A 26,785-nucleotide genomic window follows, 5' to 3' on the forward strand; every position below is an offset into this window, starting at 1 on the left:
ACATGCTCCTTTTTATTAGTCCTTGTCACGTGACAGGGGACAGAGGAAGTGATGTAATAATCATACCTAAGTGACAGAGGAAGTGAAGCAATAACTACTCAGGGACAGAGGGAGTGACATCATAATCACTACATAGTGACAGTGGAGATGACATCATAATCACTACTGAATGACAAGTGGAGGTGACATCATAATCAATACAAAGTGACAGTTGATGTGACATCATAATCACTACATAGTCATGTGGTGTGACATCATAATCCTGACTAAATGACAGTGGAGTTGACATCATAATCACAAAACACAGTGATTGTGAATGAAATGGAACAAACATAAAACACAGAATCTATTCAAATTCTCCATTACAGTAAACTGTTCCTTAGTCCACACTTGTAGAGCACCTATTCTCTGCCTTGCCTTTACCAGGCTTGTCTTTATTTCGAGACAACACCTCAAATTACTTTAGGAGTATTCTTTCATTAAATAGATCTATTGAGTGGTCAAACTTGCAGTTACAGTTCGTTCATTTACAGTCTGTTGCAGTTAATTCATTAAAATTGACACAAATATCTTTCTCGACATGGCTTTTCCATACTTAACACAAACAAATGAAATGATAGAAACATAATCGTAATATTTGGGAGGTGAGGCTATGAATGTGTAACAACCACAGGCTTACAATGAAGGATGATCAACCTATAGTTAATGTTGATGTTGTGTTAATGTTTGGTTTTAAGAAATGTAATTCTGAATAATGAAATGCTAAACCACTCTTGGATTTCTTTCTGAACCTTTGGACGTTTCATGCTCACAGTAAAATAGTACACCGTTTAGAACTATAGATAAATAGACTACCAAGAAACCATCTCAACAAATGCTCAAGACTGTAGGCATATGTTATTTCTGTCTTTCTTATTTTTTCTATGTTTTTTTTATACATATTTACGATTGGGGTCTCTCTTATTTTCTCTTGCCGCCTGCCTCGTCGGATATGAAGACACTTACGGTGAAGTCTGCGCTCTCTGTGCCGTACTTGTTCTTCACCAGGATGCTGTACTTGCCCGAGTCTGCCGTGTTCACAGTGGTGATGGTGAAGCTGGCAAACTTGCCAGACTCGAACTTCAGGATATAGTGGTCGTCTGACACCATCTCCCTCTCGTTTTTCAGCCAGGTGACCTCTGGCACAGGGTCGCCCGAAATGTTACAGGTCAGGTTCAGGGCCTGGGAGGAGAGACGGACAGAATCACATGCACACACACCATACACACACACACACACACACATACACACACACATACACACACACACACACACACACACACACACATGTGCGCGCGCACACACACACACGCACACACATACACACATAGTGTTATTCAGTGTCACACCTGCATAGTCTGAGGCCCAGGCCAGGATTTGACAATAGTCAGTCAGACAGACAGACAGACAGACATTGACACATAACAGAGGCAGGTTACCTTGCCCTCCTGTATGGTGACAACATCAGGAAGGCCTCCTGCCACACGAGCACGGTCTGGAAAACAACAAACAGGAAATTAGTGCACTGAACAGTCCCAGCAAAAGGGGTTGACACAAATCAGCACCTACTGTACTACAATATTGTACAAAGAGCATCCCATCATTCTGATCTAATGTCAACAGGCTTCAAAAACTGAGGTGAGGCTAACTACTATAGGCTTACAGTGAAGGATGATTGGACCTATCGTTGATGTTGATGTTGTGTTAATGTTAAACCCTAACCTTTAAGAAATGTAATTCTGAATGATGATATACTAAACCACTCTTGGATTTCTTTTGGAATCTTTGGACATTTCATGCTCACAGTAAAATAGTACACCTTTTAGAACTATTGATAAATAGACTACCAAAAAACTATCTTAACAATGCTCAAGACTGTAGGCATATTATGTTATTTATGTTTTGTTTTTTTAATGTTTTTTTTTATATTTATGATTGGGGTCGTCCAAATGTGTGTGAGGTGTCTGAAGCTGGCCATACAGTATTATACTTCAACCGTAGTCTTACTTACTTCTCTCTGCAATGGCGGCCGCTCTGACAGCAAGGAAAAAACGAACATATAGAACAACATAGTTAATAAAAGCAAGTAAACACAATGTGTTTAGAACCAGGAAACATGTCACTTAACACAGTTAAGTCTTTTCTACTTCCCTTTACCCCAAGTCAAAGCCAGGGAGGCTGTCAGAGACTGCTATACTGTACATGCATAGAGAAAATAGCAATAACAAAAATAAGCAATAACACTACAGATGTACAGTACCAGTCAAAAGTTTGGACACACCTTGCCAAGAGTGTGCAAAGCTGTCATCAAAGCAAAAGGTGGCTACTTTGAAGAATCTAAAATATAAAACATATTCTGGTTTGTTTAACACTTTTTTGTTTACTACATAATTCCATATGTGTTCCTTCATAGTTTTGATGTCTTCAATATTAATCTACAATGTAGAAAATAATAAAAAAAATAAAGAAAAACCATTGAATGAGAAGGTGTGTCCAAACTTTTGACTGGTACTGTACATGTAGAACACATTAACGCTGAAGAAGGCGAACGCTAAAACTGCTGCAGCAAGTATGAATTAAAATAATCACAGTAATTCTAGCAAGTACAGGTTTTTCTTTTGTTTATATGTAAAACACATACATACATCTGCAATGAATGTGGCTTGGCAAGGTGTTCGAAAAGCTGGCGCAATAGGGAAAATATGAGCATATAATGTTTGTACATTGAGTGTAAAACTTTCTGAGCAACTTACTTGAGTCTCTGGAATTCTGCATAAGCGTCTTCAAATGCTGCAACACAAAAGAGGGAGTTAGCATCAAAGCATACAGTAGGTAGAAAAGTGGGAGTTTATTTACACATGTAGATAATCTCACCCTGGCCAGCCAACTCCACAGTCCTCTGCAGGCCGCCCTTCCCATCAAAGAACTCAATGGCATATTTGCCCTTGTCCTTCTCTGTGGGCTCTGTGATCTGCAGCCACAGCTGCTCTCCCACCACACCACTCTTAATACGGTCTGTGAAGGCTATCGCTGCATCCCTACCACAGAGAAATATAGCTCACTGACATGTACACATTATCATTTCATAGATGACACACACCTAATAGTAAGTGAGACACTCACACACACATACGCACACACCCATGCACAAACACATACACACACACACACACACACGCATGCACACACACACACACACACACACACACACACACACACACTCACACTCACACTCACACACACACAGCGAGGTAAGTAGACTACACACTTGTGGTGCCAGGTGACATGGAGCTCATCATTGTAGAAGCTGACAAAGGAGTAGAGTCTGATTCCCTCCTCTGTGCTCTGGATCTTCAGTGCAGTGGAGGAGTTGGCTAGGAAAAACACAGAGGATATACCGTATTGAGATTGAATACAATGGAAAATACAGAGGAAAACAAAAGATCATGGTTGGACTGCAACAACACTAAGAGAGACATTCTTACCGATAACACTAAACACTTGATTCATCAAGTCCTTGAAACCTGGAAAACAGAAATGGGTCATTGTATCATTGTCAGTCTAATTTTAGCAAGTGTGATGTCAGAGTGCAGTAGTACACAATATATGGGTCTGAGTTACCTTGGTCTGTCAAATTCAATGTGGATGTGTCCTTCCCTCTGTCATCCTTCAGAACAATCTCATAGACACCTGCATCCTTCTTGGAGATCTAAAAGAGAGGCCAATGTTTCAAGGAATTAGAACATACCCAGAGCCCATACCAACATCGGCACCATTTTGAAAAAGTAAGGTTTAACTAATATTCAACGGAAAAGCCAAGCTTTTCTCCCCTGCTATAGGTGCTGCAGGACACATGATTAAGACGCAAAAGCAAGAACGCATTCTCAAACAATTTAAAAAAAATCGCTGCATCACTTATGGTGACAACAGATAACAGATCCCAACTTTGAGTCTTCTCCAGATAGCCACATCGTCTGCTACGGCTGTGCCAGAGGCCGCAGGTGCATCACGCTGTAACGGGACACATGTGAAACGTTTACACTATACACTGCTAACTGAGGTACACATGTACAGTAACACGTGTGTACACTATGCCACTTTGACACGCGTGTGAGACAGCACACTGGGATGAAGATGAGGTTTGAACATGGCATTAAGAGAGGGACTATGAAGAAGACAAATATAGTATGAAAAGGTGAAATTCACAATGTTAGACAGGATTAAAATAGACACAGACTACAGATACTGCATAAAATGTAAGACAGAGATGTTAGTGGAAGAAATATTGAGGATAGTATTTAATTAGATGTGAGGTAATAAATTGAGTAAATTGTGAATTAAGATCAAATAAGGTGGTGTTAAATGCTGTAGTAGAGTGAAATAAAGTTTACTTGCAAGATCAGTCAAATGTTGATAAGCTACTGTAAACCATAGGAAACTAACTGTATGGCAGCATTCACACAAGATACATTTAAGATTGACTCGGTCATGTTGGATGATGCGTGAACTGTGCACATGGTCACCTTGGAGACCACCTTAAGAACACCTTAAACCCAACTTACTCCAACAACACATCTTGTAGCCAGAAGATACAAGGTGACAGAGGGATGCCCATGTTGTGTGAAGAACGCATATATTTATGATATATGAACATAGAGAGAGGTGTGTGATAATGACACAGTAAACACACATATATATGCAAATGAATAACACATATATGATGACAATATTATACAATATTTCCAGTAATGTGTAATAAACAACCATAGGGTTTCCCTCCTTTCTCACCTGAGCAATCTCCAGTTTCAGCACCCCTTCTGTAAAGGTGAGATGCTCGTCCGCCTTGATCTCACGCCCATCCTTGTACCACACTGCAACAGTCTCCTTCTTAATGTTCCCAACCTGTGATTGGATGACAAAAAGAGAGGTGGTTTCGTTGTTCGGGTGCCCAAGGGAGTTCAAGGAACGCTTCTTCATGTCAGGTTCCACTGCCCATGGGCCTGTTCCTGGCCCTGTTCCTCAGTCTCACCTTGCATTTCAGGACAACACAGCACTCTGGGGTCACTTCATAACTCATGTACTCCACAAAATGAGGACCTACATAAGAAAATACATGGCAGCAGGTGATTACACAATGCTTTACATGTTCAATTTGCAATCACGTTATTATGATATGCGACCACTATATCCAGCAAATGCAAGCATCCTCCAATGTCTAGTTCTAAAACGTATTCCTTATAAAAGGAAGACTCACCTTGCTTTCTGTGCCATTCTTTCCTCTGGAACTCAGATTGCTTCTGCAGCTCCTTGAACACTGGAGAAAAGACATGATTGCAACACATTTTTGATCTATAGTATAATTAACCACCTCTCATCATGTTCATTATGTGTGTTTTGTACATTGATTGACATATTAACATAATTAAAGCAGATTATTTTAAGATAAGATATAATATTACTTATAAACAGCTCATGGTCAATACTCAGTAGTGAGCTTTTGCAGCCCCCTAGTGGATCATGTTAACATCTGCACCATACTGTGAGGAGAGGAGCAGACAAATCATTTTACAATCGTAAGAGGAGGTGGAAGTTAGGAGGGAAAGAGGAAGAGATTGTGATATGCTGAGTGTATCCTACCATCTCCGATCAGCACCAGGCTGGACTGGTTGGTGGCCTTGCCGTCCTGCAGCTGGAAGGTGAAGGTGCCCTCATCCGCCACAGTCAGAGACTCCATGATCATCTCTATCACACCTGTGTTCTTGTCAAAGTTCATCTTGTATTTCTGGAAGTTAACAGTCACAGATACTTTTAGTCTTGTTTAATTTACCTCAATGACATCAGTTACAGTGTCAGGTGACAAATAACACAACTACATTGGGAAAGATTTACTGAGACTTCACATAAAACATACAATGTAAAGTAGAGGTAATGAAGTACATGACCACAGACTAAGCTTTGAGTCTGTGTTTTATCCCCTTAGTGTTTTATCCCCTACTAAAAGAAACAGGTGGAAACCTGCATATACTGTATCCCTCTGAGTATGGAGCTCAGCACATTTCTTTATTTCAGTCTCACAGCTGCTCATTCTCAACAGTGTGCCCCTCAGTGTTTACTCACCTCTCCCTGGGAGACAACATTATCATTGAACACATATTCCACTTTTCCGTTGGCTGAGATCTTCTCTGCCTGCAGCCAGAAGCGAACCCTGCCTTTCTCCTGCAGCTCTACAGCCAGCTCTGTCTTCAGGGGAATAACTTGAGAGAGAGAGAAGATAAAGAGCAAGAGAGTGAGAACAGATACAGTACATACAGTGATGAACAAGTTAGTCCTAATGATTCTCAGAGAGAGGTATCATTATAAAGGGGCAATGATGGATAGAGAAGTAGATGGAGTTAGGTTGTAAGAGCAGGGGCGGTGAAGAACAAGTCAATCGATCTCATACTCAGACAGCATGAACATTAAGAGGGGGTAATGACGGGTAAAAATAAGTTACTCACTGGGGAATTTGTGGTCATGGCTGATCTCCAGCAGTTTTTTCAGCTCTGTAAATAAACAGATATATACAAATATTAATGAGATGAGCAAAAACATCAGATATAAATACAGTAAAATACATTAAAATATACAGAAATACATAAAAATGCCCCAAATATATAATATATACAAAGATATAACGCCAGGCGCTATGGAGCTTTCTTTGACTCTCCCAGTCTTCCAAGTAGACTACTATATTGACCACAAGGTGACAGTAGGTAAGTGCTGCAGACACACAGGGACACTCACCCTCCTCTGAGAGGGTGTAGCTGGAGGAAGCTCCATCAGTGTGGGTGACAGCACAAGAGTAAATTCCCAGGTCATCCTCAGAGGGAGTGTTGAAGATGGCTTTTGACCTGAGGGGATAGACAATGGCAAAAGTACATTCAATGTACTGTTGAAGACTATAGGCTACCTCCAAACAAGAAATCAAACTTCAATGAACCACAACTTCTTTCAAACTCACAAAAACACACACTCACTTTCCCCCTTTGGTCTCCATAGTAAGGCGAGTTGTGTCTGTGATCTCCTCATAGTTCTTGGACCACACAAATTTGGATTCTGCAGTCAGGCTGGAGCATGCAAAGTTCATGGAGATCACCCCATCATCATCAACATCCACAACTATCTCCGTAGTGCCTGGAGAGACAAGAACAAAACTCAAATATGAGTGGAAACTCAATACACAAATATGCAAAAGTACTGTTATTTTTAATATGGCTTTGTATGACATTGCAACTTTCCCTCCAGCATCATTCAAGGGTATTGGGTTCCTACCTGGTTTGGTCTGGGCCAGGACTGGTTCTGTGGGCACGGAGGCCTTTCCCACGCCGGCCTTATTCTGAGCACGCACACGGAACACGTAGGTCTCCCCCTCCTTCAGAATCTTAATCTGTTCATGCAAGTAAAAGGGATATAATAGATACACATGCATAATATACAAAGTCACTCTCACACACACGAAAGCAGAACAATAAAGAACTGGTCATTGAGAAGGCTAAGAATGGAGGGTGTATATTTTATATTAATATAGTGAAGGTTTGAGGAGGGTATATGTCATAATTGTATGCACATTATTCTATTCTAACTCATGAGTTAAATGTGGGCTCATTGACTGAGTTTCACTAACTGAGGGAATAGAGTTGTGACCTTCATGTACTTCTTGTCGGTAGCCTTCTCGTTGACACCCCTCCACATCTCTTCCTCTGCCTCCGCCTCCTTTATGTCAATGTAGAATCCATTGACCAAGTCACGGCCCTGGTACACAGGTGGTTTCCACAGCAACACCAGAGAAGTGCTGCGCACCTCTGCCACCTGCAGATCATGGGGAGGTCCTGGATACAGAGAAAACAGGTGATCAGGAATACTGCAGAATAGCACAGACATATCATAGCCTACCAATGAATGCAAACCATCAATTAAATAGGGTTACATAACTAGTCAATTTCTCTTTTGACACTGTTTTGGCCAATGTATTACGTATGCTCATGTATTACTAATTGTAACTTGAAACAGTTCAGTTCTCATGCTTGCTCTCAGGTTTGTGTGTGTCTGTGTGTTTGCATGTTAGAGGGAGCACCCACCTGGCACAGCAATGGTCCACTCCTCACATGTCAACGTCTCACTGGGCAGAGATGGGATGCCCACACCTGCCATGTTGGCAGCGCGCACCTGGAACTGGTACAGCATTTTCTCCTTCAGGTCTGACACCTGAAGAGAAAGAAACAGACATGAGAAACCTGCTACTTTTCTCACAAACTACTGATGGACAAGATGGATGACAAACCCCGCCACTTTTTTGAGTAAACAGCTGAACGGCTGGAGAAATGTAAGCAATTAATTGAATTCATAGACGGAGCTATGGATACACTGACCATCCATAAGATCAAAAACAGTTTTAACCATGTTTTAAAGCTATACAGTGGTTTTTTTACAGTAACATTGTTTACCACACATGGAGTAAAACAAGCTTATATTGTGGGTTCTGATGAGAAAAGACAGTTAGTTGAAGTTATATTCTTCAAGAATCAATGAATCAATATATCATTAAATAAAAAGTCAAAAAATGGATGTACCAATCCCCTTGAAGAGGAGGTATCATTACAAAAAACAAAATGGCTGACTCACTCTGTAGGCTCTGTCACTGACAGACTTTATGTTGGCCTCGTGCCACTTCCCTGGCACTCCACCTTTGACCTCACGGTAGTCCACAAAGTAGCCAGTGATGTCAGCACCGCCGATAAAGGTAGGCTGCTTCCAGGCCAGCACCATAGAGTCACGCACGCACTCCAGAACGTTGATGCCATAGGGAGGAGCAGGGGTCGCTGGGGTAGCAGAGGACCTCAGTTAGCATCAAGCATGTCAGCTATGAGATACTATACAGTATTGGGAGACTGAGGGTTCATAAGCTAGCATAATGCTCTCTGGTGAGCTTCAGTCTCCCATTACTATCTTCTAGTCCATTCTTCTCTTACAGCAAGCATTGGGCATGGTACTGATTCCCTTAAACACTCCTGTACACATCTACAAGGCTCTCTAAAGCTGGAGCTAATCATTCATGACCATGATCATGATGTACTGTAAGTGATAGCAAAGGGTGTATGGGGAGAATGGTATAGAGAACCCATATTTGCTGTAAAAAACTTATCAAGCCTGTACTGTACATACAGTATCTGCACCTTCAACTTTTTGCCTTTGACCTAAAGCTGTGGTTTAACCAGCTACTGAGTCATCACAGAAGAACAATAATGTAGAAACAAATTGAAGGGATCTAGATTGGGTAGGATTGGAATTGGACAGAATGATTTGCCACAGAAGGACATATACTGTACAGTATGACTTCAGTGGCTGGTCTACAGTGGGGTCTCTGAGAAGGAGAGCTTGAAGCTTAGTAGATACTGTTACATACATGATAAATGGGCCTGTCATACACATATAGTCACGTGTACATGGTGGTCTCATGGTTTGGGGAGGTGGTTGGGCAAATGTTCTGAGTGGGAGGGACTAAGGGAAGAGGGTAGTACACTACCAAAAAGGTCTTGGGTCACAGGTGTCAATGCCTTGTGGTTAGCTGACCCACTTCAGAGACAGGCTGTAATTGGCTGTCTCCAGCTATTTCACAGTGCTTCTGTGTGTTAATGTGCTATGAGCTGTCAATGTGATGGTGGGTCTCTAAAGAGGCGACCTTAGTTGTGGTGGCCAAAACATAGCCTGAACTGCAAGATTGTGAACCAAAAGCCCCCCCCCATGTGTGTGAGAGACAGCCCTGTGGTAGAGGTGGCCAGCAGAATGCCGTGATTGTGTGGAGTTAAATCTGAGAAAGCTGTTGTATTACTGTAACTTACCTTTTAAAACAGGCTTACAAGTAGAGCACTTCATCTATATTCTATGTTTTTTTTTTTGCTAATAACTTGTGAATTTAAAGTATAACCTCAAATGTAGGGTGATCTGTATACGGATATTAAACTGGTAATTTGTCATTCATACCAGAGGAGAAGGGTTTGAAAAAAAAAAGAAATTCTGATAGGAAAATGTTCTAAAAAAAATAAAATAAAATACATTTCCTGAGGGAGGGAAGAAGATCAAGAGGCGTTTTATTTTTGTCCCTGACTGAGTGCTCACCTGCTGAGTCTGTGCTGGGCCTCTCTCTCCCCCGTTTGGCAGAAGCATCTACAGAGGACTTACATTTTTGCTCTGCCATGGACACCTCAGCTGCTACTACAGCCTGATCCTTAACCTCATCCATGGCCGGGACAGGCTCATTGACCGTGACCGTGACCATATATTTGCCAGGATCTATGACTGAATCTGGGACTGAGAACAAGTGTTTGATCGAGTCTTTGACTGAATCTGTGACCAGGTCTGGGGCCCAGGTCACACTGCCCCTCTTGCCCCCCTTGCCTTTACTGCCTGTGGCCATTGGCTCAGAGGCTCCAGCTCCAGCCCCGGCCCTGGCCCCTGCACCAGGCATATAGTCAGTCTGAGCGTTGAGCTTTAGCATTGTGTCAGGGGGGGACTGGACGGCCGCATGCGTGCCCGTCCAGTGTGGCCTGTGCTCGGTTAGTCCGCCCACTTTACCCCCCGGCCCCATCTCCGGCAACACACCATATGGAATACCGCCCCCTACAGGAGTTAGCAGAGAAAAGCAGAAGAGGCCATTTTACATAGGAAAAGAGAGAAAAACATTCACTCAAACAAATGGCTCAAATCTCAGTCAGAACACTCAAAGAGTAAGAGAAAAGAGAAAGAGAGAGAGAGAGAGAGAGAGAGAGAGAGAGAGAGAGAGAGAGAGAGAGAGAGAGAAAGAAAATGTTAACAGCACAACATATCAAATACAGTACAATGTCTTCATCTGACAGAATGTGAAAAATGAAGACAAGATGACCAACAAGTGACATCTGGGTGAGGAGGCAAGAAGCGTGTGTGTGAAAAGGAAGCATGTGTGTGCAGGCTTTGCGCCAACCCTTCATGAAAAAGCCACACTATACTTTAGTAATGATGCCAGTGGATTTCATCATGAACTACATGGACTACAGTAAGTGGATAATGTTCTGGCATTGCACATTACTGAGATACTAGTAATATATATACGACTGGGCTTTATTGCTATAAATATACATATTAAGATATATATATACCTTATGTAAAAATTATATTGAGTTTTCTTTAGTTCATAGTCTCTAAGATATGCTGTGTGAGTGTTATACTAACCGTTTATTGTATAATATTGCAGGATACTAATTGGTCTCAGAGAAACCTGAATAGCTTACTAAATAATGCTGCTTATAATGGCAGTGAAGAGTGAGGATTGAAATCCATTAACATTGTTACTAAGTGTGTTTCATAAGGAAGAACAGAGCATGCTGCTCAGCACAAAGCTGGCCAGTGAATGAGTGATGTCTCACAGCTAAATGCCTGCTTGGTTACATTGCAGACGGACATTATGGGTCAACTGTAGCCAGGAGTGCAGGACAGAGGAGAACATGCAGACACAGATATTAGAGCAGTGGAAATGCTTCTTGTTTTCAAATATTTCAGGGAATCTGACCTACAGTGGACTATGTGTTTTGCATTCTAATCCATTTCTAACTAATTAATGTTTTAATTAATCCATAATGAGCCTCACGACTATGTATTAGGTTCACATATTTCATAACTCAGATTAAATACACTAAATATACTCTCTCAGCAAATCACTCTGACCAGAATAGATTAATGTGCAGTGCACAATTTATGCCTCTCTACACATAACAATTATAATCTATTCTTCCTGTCAGGACTAAACTAATGTATGTGCTTCATACTACTAGTTTGTAAGGGGATAGTGATGGGCTAACTGCATTGAGAAGCTAAGTAGCTAATAATGTCCAGAGCAAGACCACTGTCAGGTCAGAGTATACCCAGATGAGAGGGATGTTATAGGCAGACCCACAATGCAGAACAGGGGTACTGGTAGGGTGGTGGAGGGGGTGGTGGTGGTGGGGGGTACCTTTAACAGGAGGTGGGGGACAGCAGGTGGGGAGGCCAACATGTCTCGTGCCCAGGTCAGGTGAGGGGGGGGGGGGGGGAGTGAGGGAGTGCACGTGACAGAGGAACGCAAGGTGGGCTGGTTTGTAACAACCACTGAGTTGGATCGCACTGACCCAATTTAGAGGAAGTCTACAAGTCCTGACCCTGACCCCGCCTCAGGCAGTGCTGGGGGGAAGGGATAGGAGGAGTGACTCAACAGGGTGGGGCTTGAACGGTTACTACAGTGCAGAAGAACGTGACGGGTGAAAAGTGGAACCATGGGAAAACACGTGGGAGTCGAAATGCTGATGGTACACAGAACTGAAGACATCTCGATGGACAGAAATAGAAAACAATGATACACAACATATAAGCTAATAAACCTGCATAGTTCTTTTATCAAATAATTCAGGTTACAGGCTTTTCACACAAATTATTTGGGCTAAACATCCCTGATCCTGCCAGAAATGACTCCCTACATTAGGCCACAATACAAAGAATCTCAAACATCAAAACAAAAGAAGTTACTTGTCAGATGTAACATGCCCTAAACATGACTACTAAAGAGTATTCTATCCTATCCTCTTGTATCCTGACACCCTCTCTCATACTCACCAATAGCAGCCTTCACCTCAATAGCCTCAGACTCCTGAGAACACTCGCTGAGCCCAGCGGCGTTCACTGCCTTCACTCTGAACACGTAGCTCTCTCCTGTGATTAGGCCATGGCAGATGAACCTGATACATACAAACACACAACAAACAGAAGTTGTACCTACTTGTAATACACATGTTGTCCGTAGAGGGGGCAGTATCTGTTTAACAGGACTATTAATACATCAGTGAGAACTGAGGAAGGATGGTTTTACCTGGTGCCCTTGACCGGCTTGTTGTTACAGGGCTCGAAAACATTGCTGCCCACGATGCTGGCCTCAATGTAATATCCAGTCAGCTCCTTGGCATCGCGGGACGCCTCCCAGGACACGACCACAGAGGTATCAGTGTTCCTGGTGGGAACCACACGGCCTGGAGCAGACGGGATATCTGGGGACAAGAAGGGTTTGTCTTTGTCAGGTTCACATGAAAAGTATAGTTGTATGTTATTTTGAATGATTGAGTGCATGTCAATTAATTAAGATCACAAGCTTGTCAGTTTTATCATAACAAAAAAAATTGAAAGTAGGATGCAACATGAAAAAAGTAATGACTAAGATCTCACTCCTGGAAGCTTAATAGAGACCAGGTTGCCCGACACAAAGGGAAGAACATTCATGTATTGGCACACTGGTCAGAGGTGGTGTGTGACTCCTCACCCAGCTTATCCCCAACGGTGGTGGCCTCTGTGGGGTCGGAGGGCTCTCCAACGCCGGCAGAGTTGCAGCAGCGCACACGGAAGCTGTAGGACTTCCCCTCGGCCAGGTCAAACAGGGCGAAGCGAGGAGACTTGACTGGGATCTCTGTGTTGACCCTCTGCCAGCTGTCTGTGCCTGACACACACTGATACACAACGCAGAGAGTTAGAGTAGAGCTCCAACCCTCTAAACCCCATACAACTCTTACAGTTGAGCTCCAATCCTCTAAACCCCATACTGTATAACTGTTAGAGTAGACCCCATATAACAGCAAACATGTAGAAGAGGCCCAGTGGCCTAATGGATAAGGCACCAGCCTCCGGAGCTGGGGATTGTGGGTTCAAGTCCCATCTGGGTCGATGAGGGAAGCTTACTTTTCAGAGAATTACACCATGATGATGTTAACAGAAGCAACATAAATTGTGGTGCTATTGTGTATTGTGTACAATACATGTTGTATGCTTGCAACTGAAAAAGAAGGACTGATTTATATTCCATTAGTTTGGTAGAGTGATCGCTATGAGACGAGTTATAATATGGACCATGTTGGTAATACTGATAGGCATTAAGTGATTATTAATATTATTAATAATATTAATAATAGATTAATGTTGCAATGTTTATCTCACCTTCTCCACGTAGTACATGATGCCCTCATGGCCTCTCTCTCCAGGGGGCATCCAACTCAGCACCACGTAGTTCTTAGTGGCCTCAGTGACCTCCAGCTCACGGGGTCTACCAGGAACCACACCCTCTGTAAATGTTCAAACATTAATTGTCAATGGGTTTCGATAAGCTTTTAATGTCCTTCTCTACCAAATACCTCAAGGTAAGCTACAAGCACTATTAATCACTATTAATAAGTGTTTATATGTATTTATGAGCTGCTCTACACACCTGCAGGCTCCTCCTCAGTGACAATGATCTGGCCGGTCCAGGGAGCAGAGGTACCTAAGAACCAGGAGAAGAGGAAAGACTCTGTTACACTGATAGCACAGATATACTGTATTACTAAAAACATACAAGATAATAAAGGTACAACACTCGCAATACAATAAAATGCTTACTTACTTACTCTCTAATGACATAGGCCTTTAACTCTTGCGCAGGCAATTAATAATAAATGTAATAGTAAGACAATATGAGGGACCACAGATAATGGAGTGCCAGATAGGGGAGGCTGGTGGAGGTAGAAATCAGAGGATGGGTTCATTGAAATGCATGGAATGGAATGAGGAATGGTATTAAACACGCGTGTTCACAGTGACGTCACCTCTCATGCGGGCACGGTCAGCTGGGTCCATGGCTGCCACAGCCTCAGAGGCGCGGGAAGGGCGGCTCATGCCAGACTTGTTGACAGCGCGCACGCGGAAGGTGTAGGAGCGGCCCTCCACCAGACCAGTCACAGGGAAACGGGCAAACTTCACCGGGGTGTCATTACACTGGCTCCAGTGGGTGGTGCCAACCTCACATCTACACAGAGCAAGAAGAGACAGCATAGCATGAATATCCAATAACACACTCCTTTCAGGTACTCTTGCTGCTGTCAGTGAAGTGAATAGAAGTATAGGCAGTACTGGGAAGTACTATTGTCCAGCTGTGCCATGATAAGCCTATATGATTTCTCACACTACTAGGGCAGGACAAACATGTTATAATAGTGATGGGAATGACCTGTCCACAAAGTAGCCCAGGATAGAGTTGCCGCCATCTATAGCTGGCTGCTTCCAGGTCACGATGACGTAATCCTTGTTGGCATCCTGGCAACGCACATCCAAAGGGGCGCCAGGGGCTCCCTCGACCTCCGCATCAGCATCTGACACGGGAAAACACACATTATCTACTTTATATACTCCTGCACAATTTAAAGACTTTCTACATTCTCTCTCTCTCTCTCTCTCTCTCTCTCTCTCTCTCTCTCTCTCTCTCTCACACTCTCTCTAACACAATGACCTACCACATTAATAAAAAACGTGTGGGTTATACAGTAGTATCATTTTGTCTAGTTGTTTCGAGGTGGATTGTACTGTGCTGAACTCTGTGGCTCCAAGGCTGAGTGCCAGGAATGCTCCTGGTCTTTAAGTTAAACACAACCCCAGAGCAGCCTTGGGCAGGGGGGACAGAATTAGCCGCAGCGTGCACCCTGAGTGAAAGAGGATAAGAGAGGTGACTCTTAAAGAGACATAACACAACTTCAAGATAAAGTTTGTGGCACTTAGCAAGTGATTCAGAGTGCAGAGAGGGTGCTTAAAAACATGAGCGCAGTGTCATGAGCATTGTATGTCAATGTGTATATGTACAGTGTGTGTGTGTGTGTGTGTGTGTGTGTGTGTGTGTGTGTGTGTGTGTGTGTGTGTGTGTGTGTGTGTGTGTGTGTGTGTGTGTGAGAGAGAGAGAGAGAGGGAGAGGGAGAGAAAGTAATAGAATCTCTGTGGCTTATAAGGAAACTCAACAGTTTCTCTATTGTCTCTCCCGGAATAGGAGATACAGTATCCATCTCTGTTCACAGCCAAACTCATTCCATACTTGAGCTCACTGAGAATAGCCTTGCTCTGTTAGCTATCCCGGTGTCTCCGTATGCTGAGCCACTGTACCTGGCCTTTCCTTTACAGTGCGACCCTGAACCGTGACAGAGGGAGCAGGACCTATTTTCATCATGCTCACACACTACAGAGAGCACATGCAAGAGTATGAATAACCTGAAAGAGAAAAGGTCAGCCCCTTTGTCCTGGCTAACACCACAAACATATGAATAACTTTGGCTTCATGGATAATTTTTTCCATGTTACATAAAACCATGCCAGGGAGTGTGGGACAGGAGTTGATTACCTGTGTCATAATTAGAGATTTCCATTGTGTGTGTGGGTGGAATTAATCAGAGACCACAATGGCTGGACCAATCTCTCTCTAAGACCACTCATACACTGACTATCACACACACACACACCCACAAACACACAAACACACAGACACACACACACACACACACACACACACACACACACACACACACACACACACACACACACACACACACACACAGGCCATGACCACACTGTTATCTGGTGTCAGATTAGGTGTGAGTATGTGACTTTGACCTTGATCAATTGTTGATCACATGCCATACACAACGTGAGCCATGGCCATGGAAACAGAGAGAGAGAGTAAACAAGAGCCACTACTGTATCTGCATATACTACACATGTATAATCACCTACTGATCACATCATGTAAACAAACAGCATGACTATCTCATATAAATAAAAACATATTATTTTTATATCAATCCAAACTGAATTTTTTGTATACGTCCAAAACACTGTGTCAGAGAATATCAATATTAGGACACTTAAGTGATCTAATTAGTCAATAAATACATAGCGAAACCCATCAGATCAGCATGCCCACCTCTGACAAAGACGTATGCTGCGTAAGTCTCATAGCCAGACTTGGTGGTGATGCGGATGGTGTAGAGACCCTCATCCTCCTTGTTCAGGTGTGTGAGGGTCAGGGTGGCCCTGTCACCACTCCAGTGCATGTGAGCCCACTTAGAGGGAGCCAGGAGAACATCTGATAGAGAGAGAGAGAGAGAGAGAGAGAGAGAGAGAAAGAGGATTAGGAATGGACAGCATCATCATATCTACTTTACTGCTAGTGACAAAACATAGGACTGAATGTACAGTAAGAGATGGAAATCAAATCATCCACCATATGTTAGCATTACAAATTAATCATAGCCCATATATTACACACCTCATCAACAGTCCTTGTCAGTGTGATAAGATTATATTTCTATGTGTTGTCCCTGTCAGCACTGAGGGGGTCTCAGACACTGAGAGGAACATATCAGTATCAGTGGCCTAATGTATCACACAGATGACAACTCTGGATAGGTCCGTGCCAAGAAACCTCCAGCGATCCAACGTCTGTCTATATACAGTCGCTAGCAAGACTTCTAGAGCTCCCGCCCTTCTTCCACCTACCGTCTCTGTACCACTGCACCTCGGGCTGGTATCGCTGGAGGGAGGGGTAGATGATGACCGTGCAGCCCAGGCTCATGGTCTCGCCCTCCCGTCCGAACGACACGCCAAACTTGTCCACGATGTGGGTCTCGAAGGTGATGCCATACTCAGAGACCATGCCATCTACAGGCAGCAGTACAGAATGAGATGACAGAGGTCGGGTAGGGCATCATATTCCCATCATGCAATTGTTATGCTGGGTAACACACATCTCAAATACAAACTCCTATGAATATTATGATTCATTTCAAGGGGACAAATTAACTAGTTCCTTCCTTCTTCATTCACCCCTTCCCCAGCCTTCCCCAGCCTTCCACGCCCTCCCAAGAGAAAATGATCAAGAGAACCCCACACAGACTTCAGCAAAACAGACAGGGATGTGGACAGAAAACCTTCATGTAACCAAAGGACAACACAGAAACACCATAAAGTCCAGGACAGTGTTCAGACATCAAGGATAAACTGAGGAGACTGGGGAAACACGCCTTCATGCAGTAGCCAGTGATGCACATTGTACACATGTTTTAAACCCTAGTAGGAGTTATCTGGAGACATCTGTCCAACCATAATAAGAGTTGCATATTAATGTGATGAGATAATGCTGTAGGTGTGACTCCTAAATGAAGTCTTTCCTGGGAAGTTTTTTTTCTTTACTTAGTTATTTCACATTAACTTGTTTTTTGGCCTGTATACTCTACAACTGAGTTCAGATAAAGCTAGCACTCAAAGTTTAATATCCTATACAGGCTATAAATCACATTGCTTTATACATTACTATTTAATATTACACTCTTCTTAACTACAGCTAATGCCCTATGACTTACATTACACATACTCATTCAAAAAATGTCATACTTGCAATATAGTTCAAGTATACTATTCAACCAAATAAGGAAAGGGAACCTGTGGATTTTTCCCAAGCAAATTAAAATGTGAGGTATTATCAAGAGGATAAAGTTCCAAGAGGATATTGTTTAAACAGATGCACAAGAAATGGTCATGCAGGTAGACATTGAGACACTCAGTGAATACACCAAGTTCACCAAAACTGTGTTACCTTCAGAACTGCCTGCAGATTTTGGTGCACCCAGCATCAAGGGAACAAGAAAGCTGTTAGCGCAGTAGCACCAGTAGCATCGCAAGCCCCACCCCTCCCCTGCCCCAAAGTCACCACAGTGTTCCAGCATAGGCTAATATACATACACATACAGATTATGTTAAGAGTCATTTTTGCTATGAAATTATATTCTTCTGACTTACGTCTGGGAGAGGGGAGACCTTCCTCTATTTCTCCCTTGAATCCTGAGAAAAGAAGGAAGATATTTAAACTTGTTATTAACATTTTATTGACATATTTACTTTGATGTCAAACTGAAACATTAGATAGAATTGACAGACTAGTATTAGTATTTTCCTAAAAAATGAATAGATGGACTAGAATATTGACTAAGTGAAAGAACCATTAAGATGTAGGCTGGTTAACATTCTGTTCAAAACGGGCCTACACAAGTCATTCAGAAGTTAAGGGTAAGGCCAGGAGTTTTTTTCCTAACCCCACAACCTGACCAGAAAAAACTCAGGTGGTCCTGATCATAGGATTTATTGATATACATAGACTGACTCTGAGACTGAGAACACAGTTACCAATCTAACAGTGGTAAAAGTAGGCCTACAGTATAATGGTGTTACAGCAGTAGTGGTGTTGGGACTTTATAAACCTACTCTTGACAACGATGGAGGCGAAGGAAGAGAGTTCTCCCTTGGTGTTCATGGCAGACACGCGATACTGTGCTGTGTCATCAAAATCACATCTGAAACGAGAGAGCAGCAGGTGATCAATGTCCTGGATACACACGTTCTGTCTCCTAATGGGGCACGTGTACGTGATCACCCTTACCAATCCCCCAGCCCTCTCACTCCCCTAAATCACACGCAACTATGTGAGCCGTGACTGTAAAACGTTCCATAACTCCAGGCCAGGAACACTCAGGGAATAAATAGACACCAGTGATGATGTCATATGTGTCAGGTGGTACCATAGAACTTGCTATTCAACATTCTAAGGCGAGTTAGTTACTGTATATTGCCTGTGTTTACAGTATATGAGAACTTCCCAACACTTTTACAATAGCTCATGAGACTCTTGAGTGTTTACTCCTAAGATTAAGTGGCCTATTATAAGCCACAACAGCGGGCTCTGTATCTGAGAATTCCTCTGGTGCGTCTGTCAGCTATGTTTAGATGTCCTCTTTGTTAATGAGGGGCAAGCTGAGAAAAGGCTGGGATCATGTCTAACTCACCACTCTGGTATCTGTCTGTCTGTCTTTACCTGACAAAACACAGAGCATTGACAGACAGATGACAGACAGACAGACAGGCAGAGCATTGACAGACAGACAGACATACAGACAGACAGACAGACAGACAGACAGGCGGACAGACAGACAGACAAATGGGCTAGTGCACAGACAGATGTACATTCAGTCAGTCAGTGAAGGCGACATACCTGTTTCAGGTATTGATTACACACATTTCAAATGATACTTGGCTGCAACTGTAATCCACTGTCCCCTGGGCTTACAGTGTAAACTGTCTGCCCACAGGCTAACCTACCATAACCTTTCCCTCCAAATGTGATTGTATTACACGATGAGAGGGTGTTAGAATAACATGGTGACATCATACTGTCATTAAAACCACAGTCAGGGATGACTGTGGCTTGTTTTGAAGTATCTGTTAATACACAGCAATGGGCCACCATTGAGAGAGAGGGTTTGGAGGGTACTGTAAGAGAGTGGTTGGAGGGAGGAGTGATTTGGGGGTTGGGGGCAGGCCTACCTGTTGATCTCCAGTGAGTGCACGTTGTAGCTGCTGTCCAGCTTATATTTGCCCGGGTGGGCAAGGGGGTCGATGGTCACATTGTTTTTGTACCTTGTCGTGGAAAGAGGAAAGCAGGACAGGAGAAAGCAAGGGAAGCAGAGAGATATGAACAGGAGGAAAATATAGTAACTGTTCAGTAAACAGAGAAAATAGGGCAGCGGGAATCAGGATAGTGAGCCAAAGAGAATTAAATCCAGTGCAATGGCATCAGGAGAAAAGGAATGATAGGGAAACTACTGTATAAGAATGAACTGTGATGTTGGTGACGAATTGGTCCTGCATGGTGGATCCAGGGTGGTGTTGGGGCATCTGACTGGGTGCAATAGGCATGTGTGTGTGTGTGTGTGTGTGTGTGTGTGTGTGTGTGTGTGTGTGTGTGTGTGTGTGTGTGTGTGTGTGTGTGTGTGTGTGTGTGTGTGTGTGTGTGTGTGTGTGTGTGGGGGTGGGTGTGGGTGTGTGTGTGTGTATACTACTCACCAGACGACCCGTGGGTCGGGCCAGCCAGAGACGGTGCAGTGCAGCCGTACACACTGCTTCTCCCACACCGTGTGGGAGCGCGGCTTAATCACAAACTCTGGGGCGTGCATCAGACTATCCTTGTTTATACGCTTATGGTACTCGTCGTTTTCATGGATCTGGGGACAGTGTGTGTTCGCTCAGCCATCATAAGGCATTCAAATCAAATCAGACTTGATTTACAAATCACAATAAACACACAAATGCATTATTTCACACACAAATGGAATACAATGTGCTTTACCTTTATTCATAACGCATAGAGCCTTCATAAAGAGCATTCATAACACGTTTCCTATAAAACATATATACATCCAGAAACCTTGGGGATAACAAATTCAAAGAGAATTCACGATCCAGCCTTCAAGCAAACACAAGGCATTTACAAGGCATTTGCTTGGTAAGAATGAGTCTCTAAATGTCTTTTTTTAATTTACATTTACAGACCACATGCACTTTTCTGTTCATAGCATGTGTCTCACAGTCTCAAAAGTGGCATTGATTTATGCTCTCTGGTTTACTATGGGCATAAGCATCTACTTCTGTATCCAATAACCCTTAACACAAGATCTGACAACAGCTTCTGTGTCTTAAGAAACAAGATCTGCTTAGGAATGTATCAACCGGTGACAGGGTTAGGTGGCCTTAGAGTGGGGACAAGCTAAATATAGGGTCACTGCAACTTTTATGATCCTGCATGAATGGGGCTTCTTGATATTCCTTGACATCATTTCAATGACCGACACAAATATCCTCCCTTGAGGGAGGAGCAGAGTAGAATGAAAACCAAGGACAGAAACATTGGTCTGTAGTGACCATGTGTTGTTTCCTGTGATGCTTTGCTAATACATTTCTTAATTTGATTATTCCCATCTATGCTGGCACTGTTGTGATTATTCTCCTCTATTTTGTTGATTTTGTAAATATTCTTCCCTATGATGTCGCTGGAGAAAATATGCCTCTATGATGTAACAGTCAATAGCCCTATATATCTATCTATTCTTGTTCTCTCCATGAAATGTAATGTCTTTGAGTACTGAGAAAAGTGCTATATAAAATAAAAAATGCATTATTATATAATATCACCAAGATGAAGGATTATTTCTCAGCACACCATACCATCTATGGTGTCACAAAGGAGAATCCCCCCCCCTCCTTATGATGTCACAAAGGTGAGGGCTCCTTCTCAGGACAATACTCCTCTATGATGTCACAAAGACAAAGATTCTTACTCAGGATAAAACCCCTCTATGACGTTACAAAGGTAAGGACTCCTGCACTAACCCTCTTGCTCAGGGAGATTCGCTCGGCAGACTCGCGTATTGCCACCTTCCGTTCCGTTCTCTCCATCTCCAACCCACTGGTGAACAGATTTCTCCGGGCCATGTACCCAGCACTCTCCTTCACCCGAGCCTCCTCCGTGTCTGAAAACCCACTGGCAAACTCCTGACTAGGATGGGGGAGCACAGCCAGAGGGGGGGGGGGGTGTGTGGGAGTCATTGTCAATAAAAGCCACTCAATTCTCTACTCAATTTTGAATTCTAATCGTTCCTGTATTTCCCACACTACCAAGGTGCAGAGGTTGTTACCTGCCCCTGAAGATGGGCACTACATATCCGATGATCTGGTTCTCTTTATCCATAGCCAGGTAGGTGGGCTTGGCTCTCTTGAGTATTGGGCTCACTCTGCTCTCCTCCAGTCCAGAGTATGAAGATGCTCTAAGTCTAATACATAGGATACTGTCAACCTGAAACAGTGTCAAACCTAGCACAGGGTAATAATACATCATGGTATTGTGTATTATGACTATTATCTCGAGGGAGTGAATAGTGATTAAGGGTATATTAATGGCATGTTAATGGTGGTTTAGGTGGTTTTTCGATCAACTACATTTCTTACAAACCTCTCAAACTACACTTGAGACATGGACAAGACCAAGGCTAGATAAGGAATACCCCATGGATCCCTTAAGAGATTAAAATTACATGAAATATGGTCACAGTAAAGGAAGTGAGGGAGTGCAACATAGACTTCCTCATTCCACTTGAAAACGACAGACAGCTTCTCAGTTCAAAGACCACGTATGAAACATTATTTCACAAAAAACAACCATTATCAAAGATTGTACCAAATCCACACTCACATGTATGTAAAATGATTCTATACCTCACATGTACTGTTCTGTATATAGACCACAATATCATACAACGTATGACTCATATAGCGCTAGATAGCCCTGGCATATCATCTACAACAATGGTATGTCTGCCTCAATATGCACACTCTCTAAATAGATCCTTGAGAATGGAGGAAGGGATCAAGATTGAAATAATAGCTTAGGGAGGATGACAATCAAGTATCTCCAATAAAAGCTGTGATAGACCACATAGCTAATGTTTCATATAGACACGACTGACAACTCATAAAGCTGTAACATAGAACATGACATTGGGACGAGAGGAATTTCACATGTATAGATTAGTAGACTCTGTGCATCTCCCTCTGTGCATCTCCTTTGTCTATAAAGTGTAAGACAGGGTCTCCACAGGGGAGTAATCAAGACCTTCTCCTAGTGAATCCCTTTGGGATCAGGGTGACAGAGTATATGGTACCTTGAGGTGGTTAGAGTGTAGAGTGTGGGATGGTGCAGGGTTGGCAAGGAGGGGGTGGCCAGAGGGGCAAGAGGGGGGAAGGAGGGACCCTAACCCTGCCCCACACAGTGCCTGTCAGTGTGAATAGAGAGGGTGAGAGATGACGAGTGTGGAACAGAAAAACAGATCTATCAAGCTCAGAACTCCTCTACCCTAACCACCCTCAATGACCCCTGAGAATGACATTGTCATCAAGGTTAGAAAAACAGATCTAGATGGATTAAGATAAGGAACACTACATTCCAGTATGCATTCTATTGGTATTCCTGATGGGACAATAGGTTTGTCTGCACCATTGTATGCACAATAACAGGGGCATGTCCCCTCCATAACTGTCTGTATGTCTTTGTGCTATATTAAACACAGGCGAGCCTGAAGAGAAAGGAACACTTACATTCTCCCGTTGTAATTAAATGACAGTGTTGTATTGCCTGAGAAAATAATGTCACTCACTATGCACCTTATGTCTTGCCAATATACATAATATACAATTAATAATACATAATATATAATTCTACGCCCTGTGTTGTGTTTTTCAAATGTCACTATCCCTGATGCAAGGAACGACCAGCCATAAAGGCCCAGATCAGAGGCTGTTAGTGAAACAGAGGCCCTCTAACCCCATGTGCACACTGTCATGGCCAGTGTATTTAAAGAGCTGCCAGGTGCTCTGGGAGAGAAAGACTAAACATTCATTTCAACACCCACATCATTCACTTTCATCACAACCACTGTTGGTTGACTGTCTGAATACTGAATACTATAAAGATGTGCTCCTCTTTTTCATCCACAAATGCTGTGATTCAAAGAAATGGCCAGCTGATCCACTGTATTCAACAGGTCCTGACAAACCACAGAGGGACAGAATCACTGACCCTACATCAGACTTATGCTCACTCAGAGCCAGGTTAAAACAATCGCTCAGACCCTGAGTAACTCTCTAGTAGAGGCCAGTTAATAAATAAATATTCAGAGAATACACTTCAACAAAAAGTAAACAAAACCATTCAAATCGACACTGACAGCACAAACAATGGGCTTTCTGTAGGATACACTATACTGTACAGTATTCTGTCTCAGCACAAGCCTGGAGGGTTTACCAGGGTTTTGTTTAACAAAAACTAAGACAAAAAAAACAATAAAGCCATTGTTTACTATTCCGGCAGAGCAGATAAACTGCAACACTGTATCTCACATTCCCCGAGACATGGTATGCACTAGTCAGGATGCTATTTCAGTCTATACAGTATGTCTTAACACAGCATTACATAACAGTAATCCTTTAGCCAATCACCAGCCTGGTTAAGAGTCACGACAATAGTATAGTCAATTCAGTATATGGATATGTCTGTATCTCTACTAAACTCAACCAAAGTGGGACGAGGGAGAGGGTTATGTGAAATGAAAAAAGGCATCAACATAAAAGCAAACCGGGCAGCATTCACATGCCCCCATGCATAGAACTTCACAGAACATGCAGGATTCACAGACATTATTATTATCTTTTTTAAATGTGTTTTATAGTAAGGAGATACTGCTGGAGAATGTTAAAGGAAGTCGAGGAACACCATTGCGCCAAAGGTGTGGACGCGCGGTGGATTAGAGAAAGGATAAGGATTTCAGTGAGGAAAGGAAAGGATGGTAACTAAGTAGAACTAACCAATGTGGGGAGGAGGCGGGTAAGGTGATTCCAAAGCAGAAACGGGGTAGAGGGACAGGGGTGAAGAAGGTATATGGGATAAAGATGATAGAAGTATAAGATTGGGGTGGGGTGGGGGGGTGATAGGGTTAAAAGGGCAGCATGGTTATCTTCTGACAGGAATGGATAGATGGATGGATGGATGGATACATCCCTGTTGGGCCTGGGCCTCTCCCTCCAGTCCTTACCCCCTGCTGGTACTGCTGCTGTGGGCCGCATAGCTGCTGCTGGAGGACTGATACTGGTTAACAGCCGAATCCACCTCCTTGTTGCGGTAGCCACGGTCATAGTGGCGGTGGTGCTTCTGGTAGAAAGGTAAGGATCCCGACATCCTGCACGGTGTTCCTGGTACGAGCCCTGAATTCCTGATCGAGTCTCTTGTTGCCTGCCTGTCTGTTCAACTAGTGTTTGAGAACGGTTGAGTGCAGTTTACATATTGCACAGTTTACTGTTTGCAAGCAGTTAGTTGTATAATATCTGTCCTATAAGACACTGTTTGATATCAATTTGTAATAGATTTTAGCCTTTGTATCATGACACATGGACAGGTCATGACCTTGATTGGCTACCTCTACAAACCTTTTGGGCCAGTTTAAGTTGTTTGTCTTTGGGCATGCTTTGTATCATAACCAATAGGCCTATCACCCATCTCAGTTTGATGATACATAATAAGATAGACAATAGTAAAATGGGCCTGCTTGATTATACAGATTTAATCTAAATCTTTTTGGTTATATAACTATTATACAGGTAGACCTATAAATGTGTTGATTTCTAAATTCCTTTGTTTTGGACATTTCATCCTTGAATTAAAAATCATATATTCACTGAAAGGGACAGAGGACAACAGGTGAACTTGTTTTATCAAGTAGAGCGCGATTTTGAGATTACTATGAAATTTCAAACTGCAAACTGGAACTGGCATGGCACAAATTCACAAGGCAAAAAAAGCAACATACTATCAACATGCACATGATACACAATGTACACAAATATGAAATGACAAATGAGTCAAAGAACAATCCCTCAAACATCCCAACTGTCTGTGATATTATGTAAGGAGGCGGTAATCTCATCAGCAACACAATTGAGATATCTTACCTAGGCCAAAAAAAGGCACCAACTGCAAAATGCGAAGGAAAAATGGTCCAACTCCAGGTGTAAGCCAACAAAGCTTGATATCCAGGCAAAGCCGCAGGTAGGTAAGGTAGCAGAGACAGGGCTGCCGTCTACACAACAAAAATAATATTGGCACTCGATGGAATGTCCAAGCCGCAGTCGCGTCCTTTTATGGCTAGGGGTACCGATATATATAGCCGGGAGCAGAGGGAAGGCTATCTTAACTCTCAGAAGAGGGCAACAGAGTGAACTGACCCAACCCAGTGCAGGCTAGTGAAGTTTGTATTGTGGTTATTGCTGTCTGTGATCTGTGCACTCATAGGCCTATTCCCTTTGTTGCATAAACTACTGCTGTGTCTGCCATATTGCCATCAGTTTCAGGAACCAGAGGCCCTCCAAGTCTCATGCAATACAGCACAAGATTGCCCTTTTGAATATTGTCAATGTTTTAATTAATCTGTCATTG

The 26,785-nt window shown here is 42.9% G+C and overlaps 1 protein-coding gene across 1 annotated transcript; it reads right to left on the reverse strand.

Annotated features, from left to right (window-relative positions):
• On the reverse strand, window positions 1–25,584 carry myom1b (myomesin 1b). The gene is made up of 37 exons (XM_083681500.1): window positions 25,389–25,584; window positions 22,440–22,574; window positions 22,135–22,300; window positions 20,812–20,969; window positions 20,293–20,385; window positions 19,177–19,265; window positions 18,715–18,756; window positions 17,416–17,577; window positions 16,841–17,002; window positions 15,107–15,248; window positions 14,706–14,905; window positions 14,330–14,383; window positions 14,062–14,186; window positions 13,394–13,577; window positions 12,950–13,124; window positions 12,697–12,818; window positions 8,701–8,897; window positions 8,157–8,283; window positions 7,723–7,907; window positions 7,351–7,465; window positions 7,056–7,212; window positions 6,823–6,929; window positions 6,537–6,581; window positions 6,157–6,293; window positions 5,677–5,821; window positions 5,294–5,353; window positions 5,069–5,136; window positions 4,828–4,941; window positions 3,985–4,050; window positions 3,661–3,748; window positions 3,525–3,563; window positions 3,308–3,413; window positions 2,914–3,077; window positions 2,793–2,829; window positions 2,051–2,073; window positions 1,479–1,534; window positions 1–1,221 (listed from the first exon to the last, which is right to left on the reverse strand). Exons 1-37 carry the CDS (start codon window positions 25,529–25,531, stop codon window positions 961–963), a joined length of 4,449 nt encoding a protein of 1,482 aa, XP_083537626.1. The 5' UTR covers window positions 25,532–25,584; the 3' UTR covers window positions 1–960.
• Window positions 25,585–26,785: the final 1,201 nt, after the last annotated feature.

The sequence above is a fragment of the Argentina silus genome (assembly GCF_951799395.1).
Source record: "Argentina silus genome assembly, chromosome: 1".
Taxonomy (NCBI): Eukaryota; Metazoa; Chordata; class Actinopteri; order Argentiniformes; family Argentinidae; genus Argentina; species Argentina silus.

Coding starts and splice junctions, on each gene's coding strand:
- myom1b (XM_083681500.1), bottom strand. CDS start 25,531: ATGTCGGGATCCTTACCTTTCTACCAGAAGCACCACCGCCACTATGAC. Junction 13,578..14,061: donor TCATGTACTACGTGGAGAAG/GTGAGATAAACA, acceptor GTTGTGTATCAG/TGTGTGTCAGGCACAGACAG. Junction 7,213..7,350: donor CCTGGCCCAGACCAAACCAG/GTAGGAACCCAA, acceptor TTGTCTCTCCAG/GCACTACGGAGATAGTTGTG.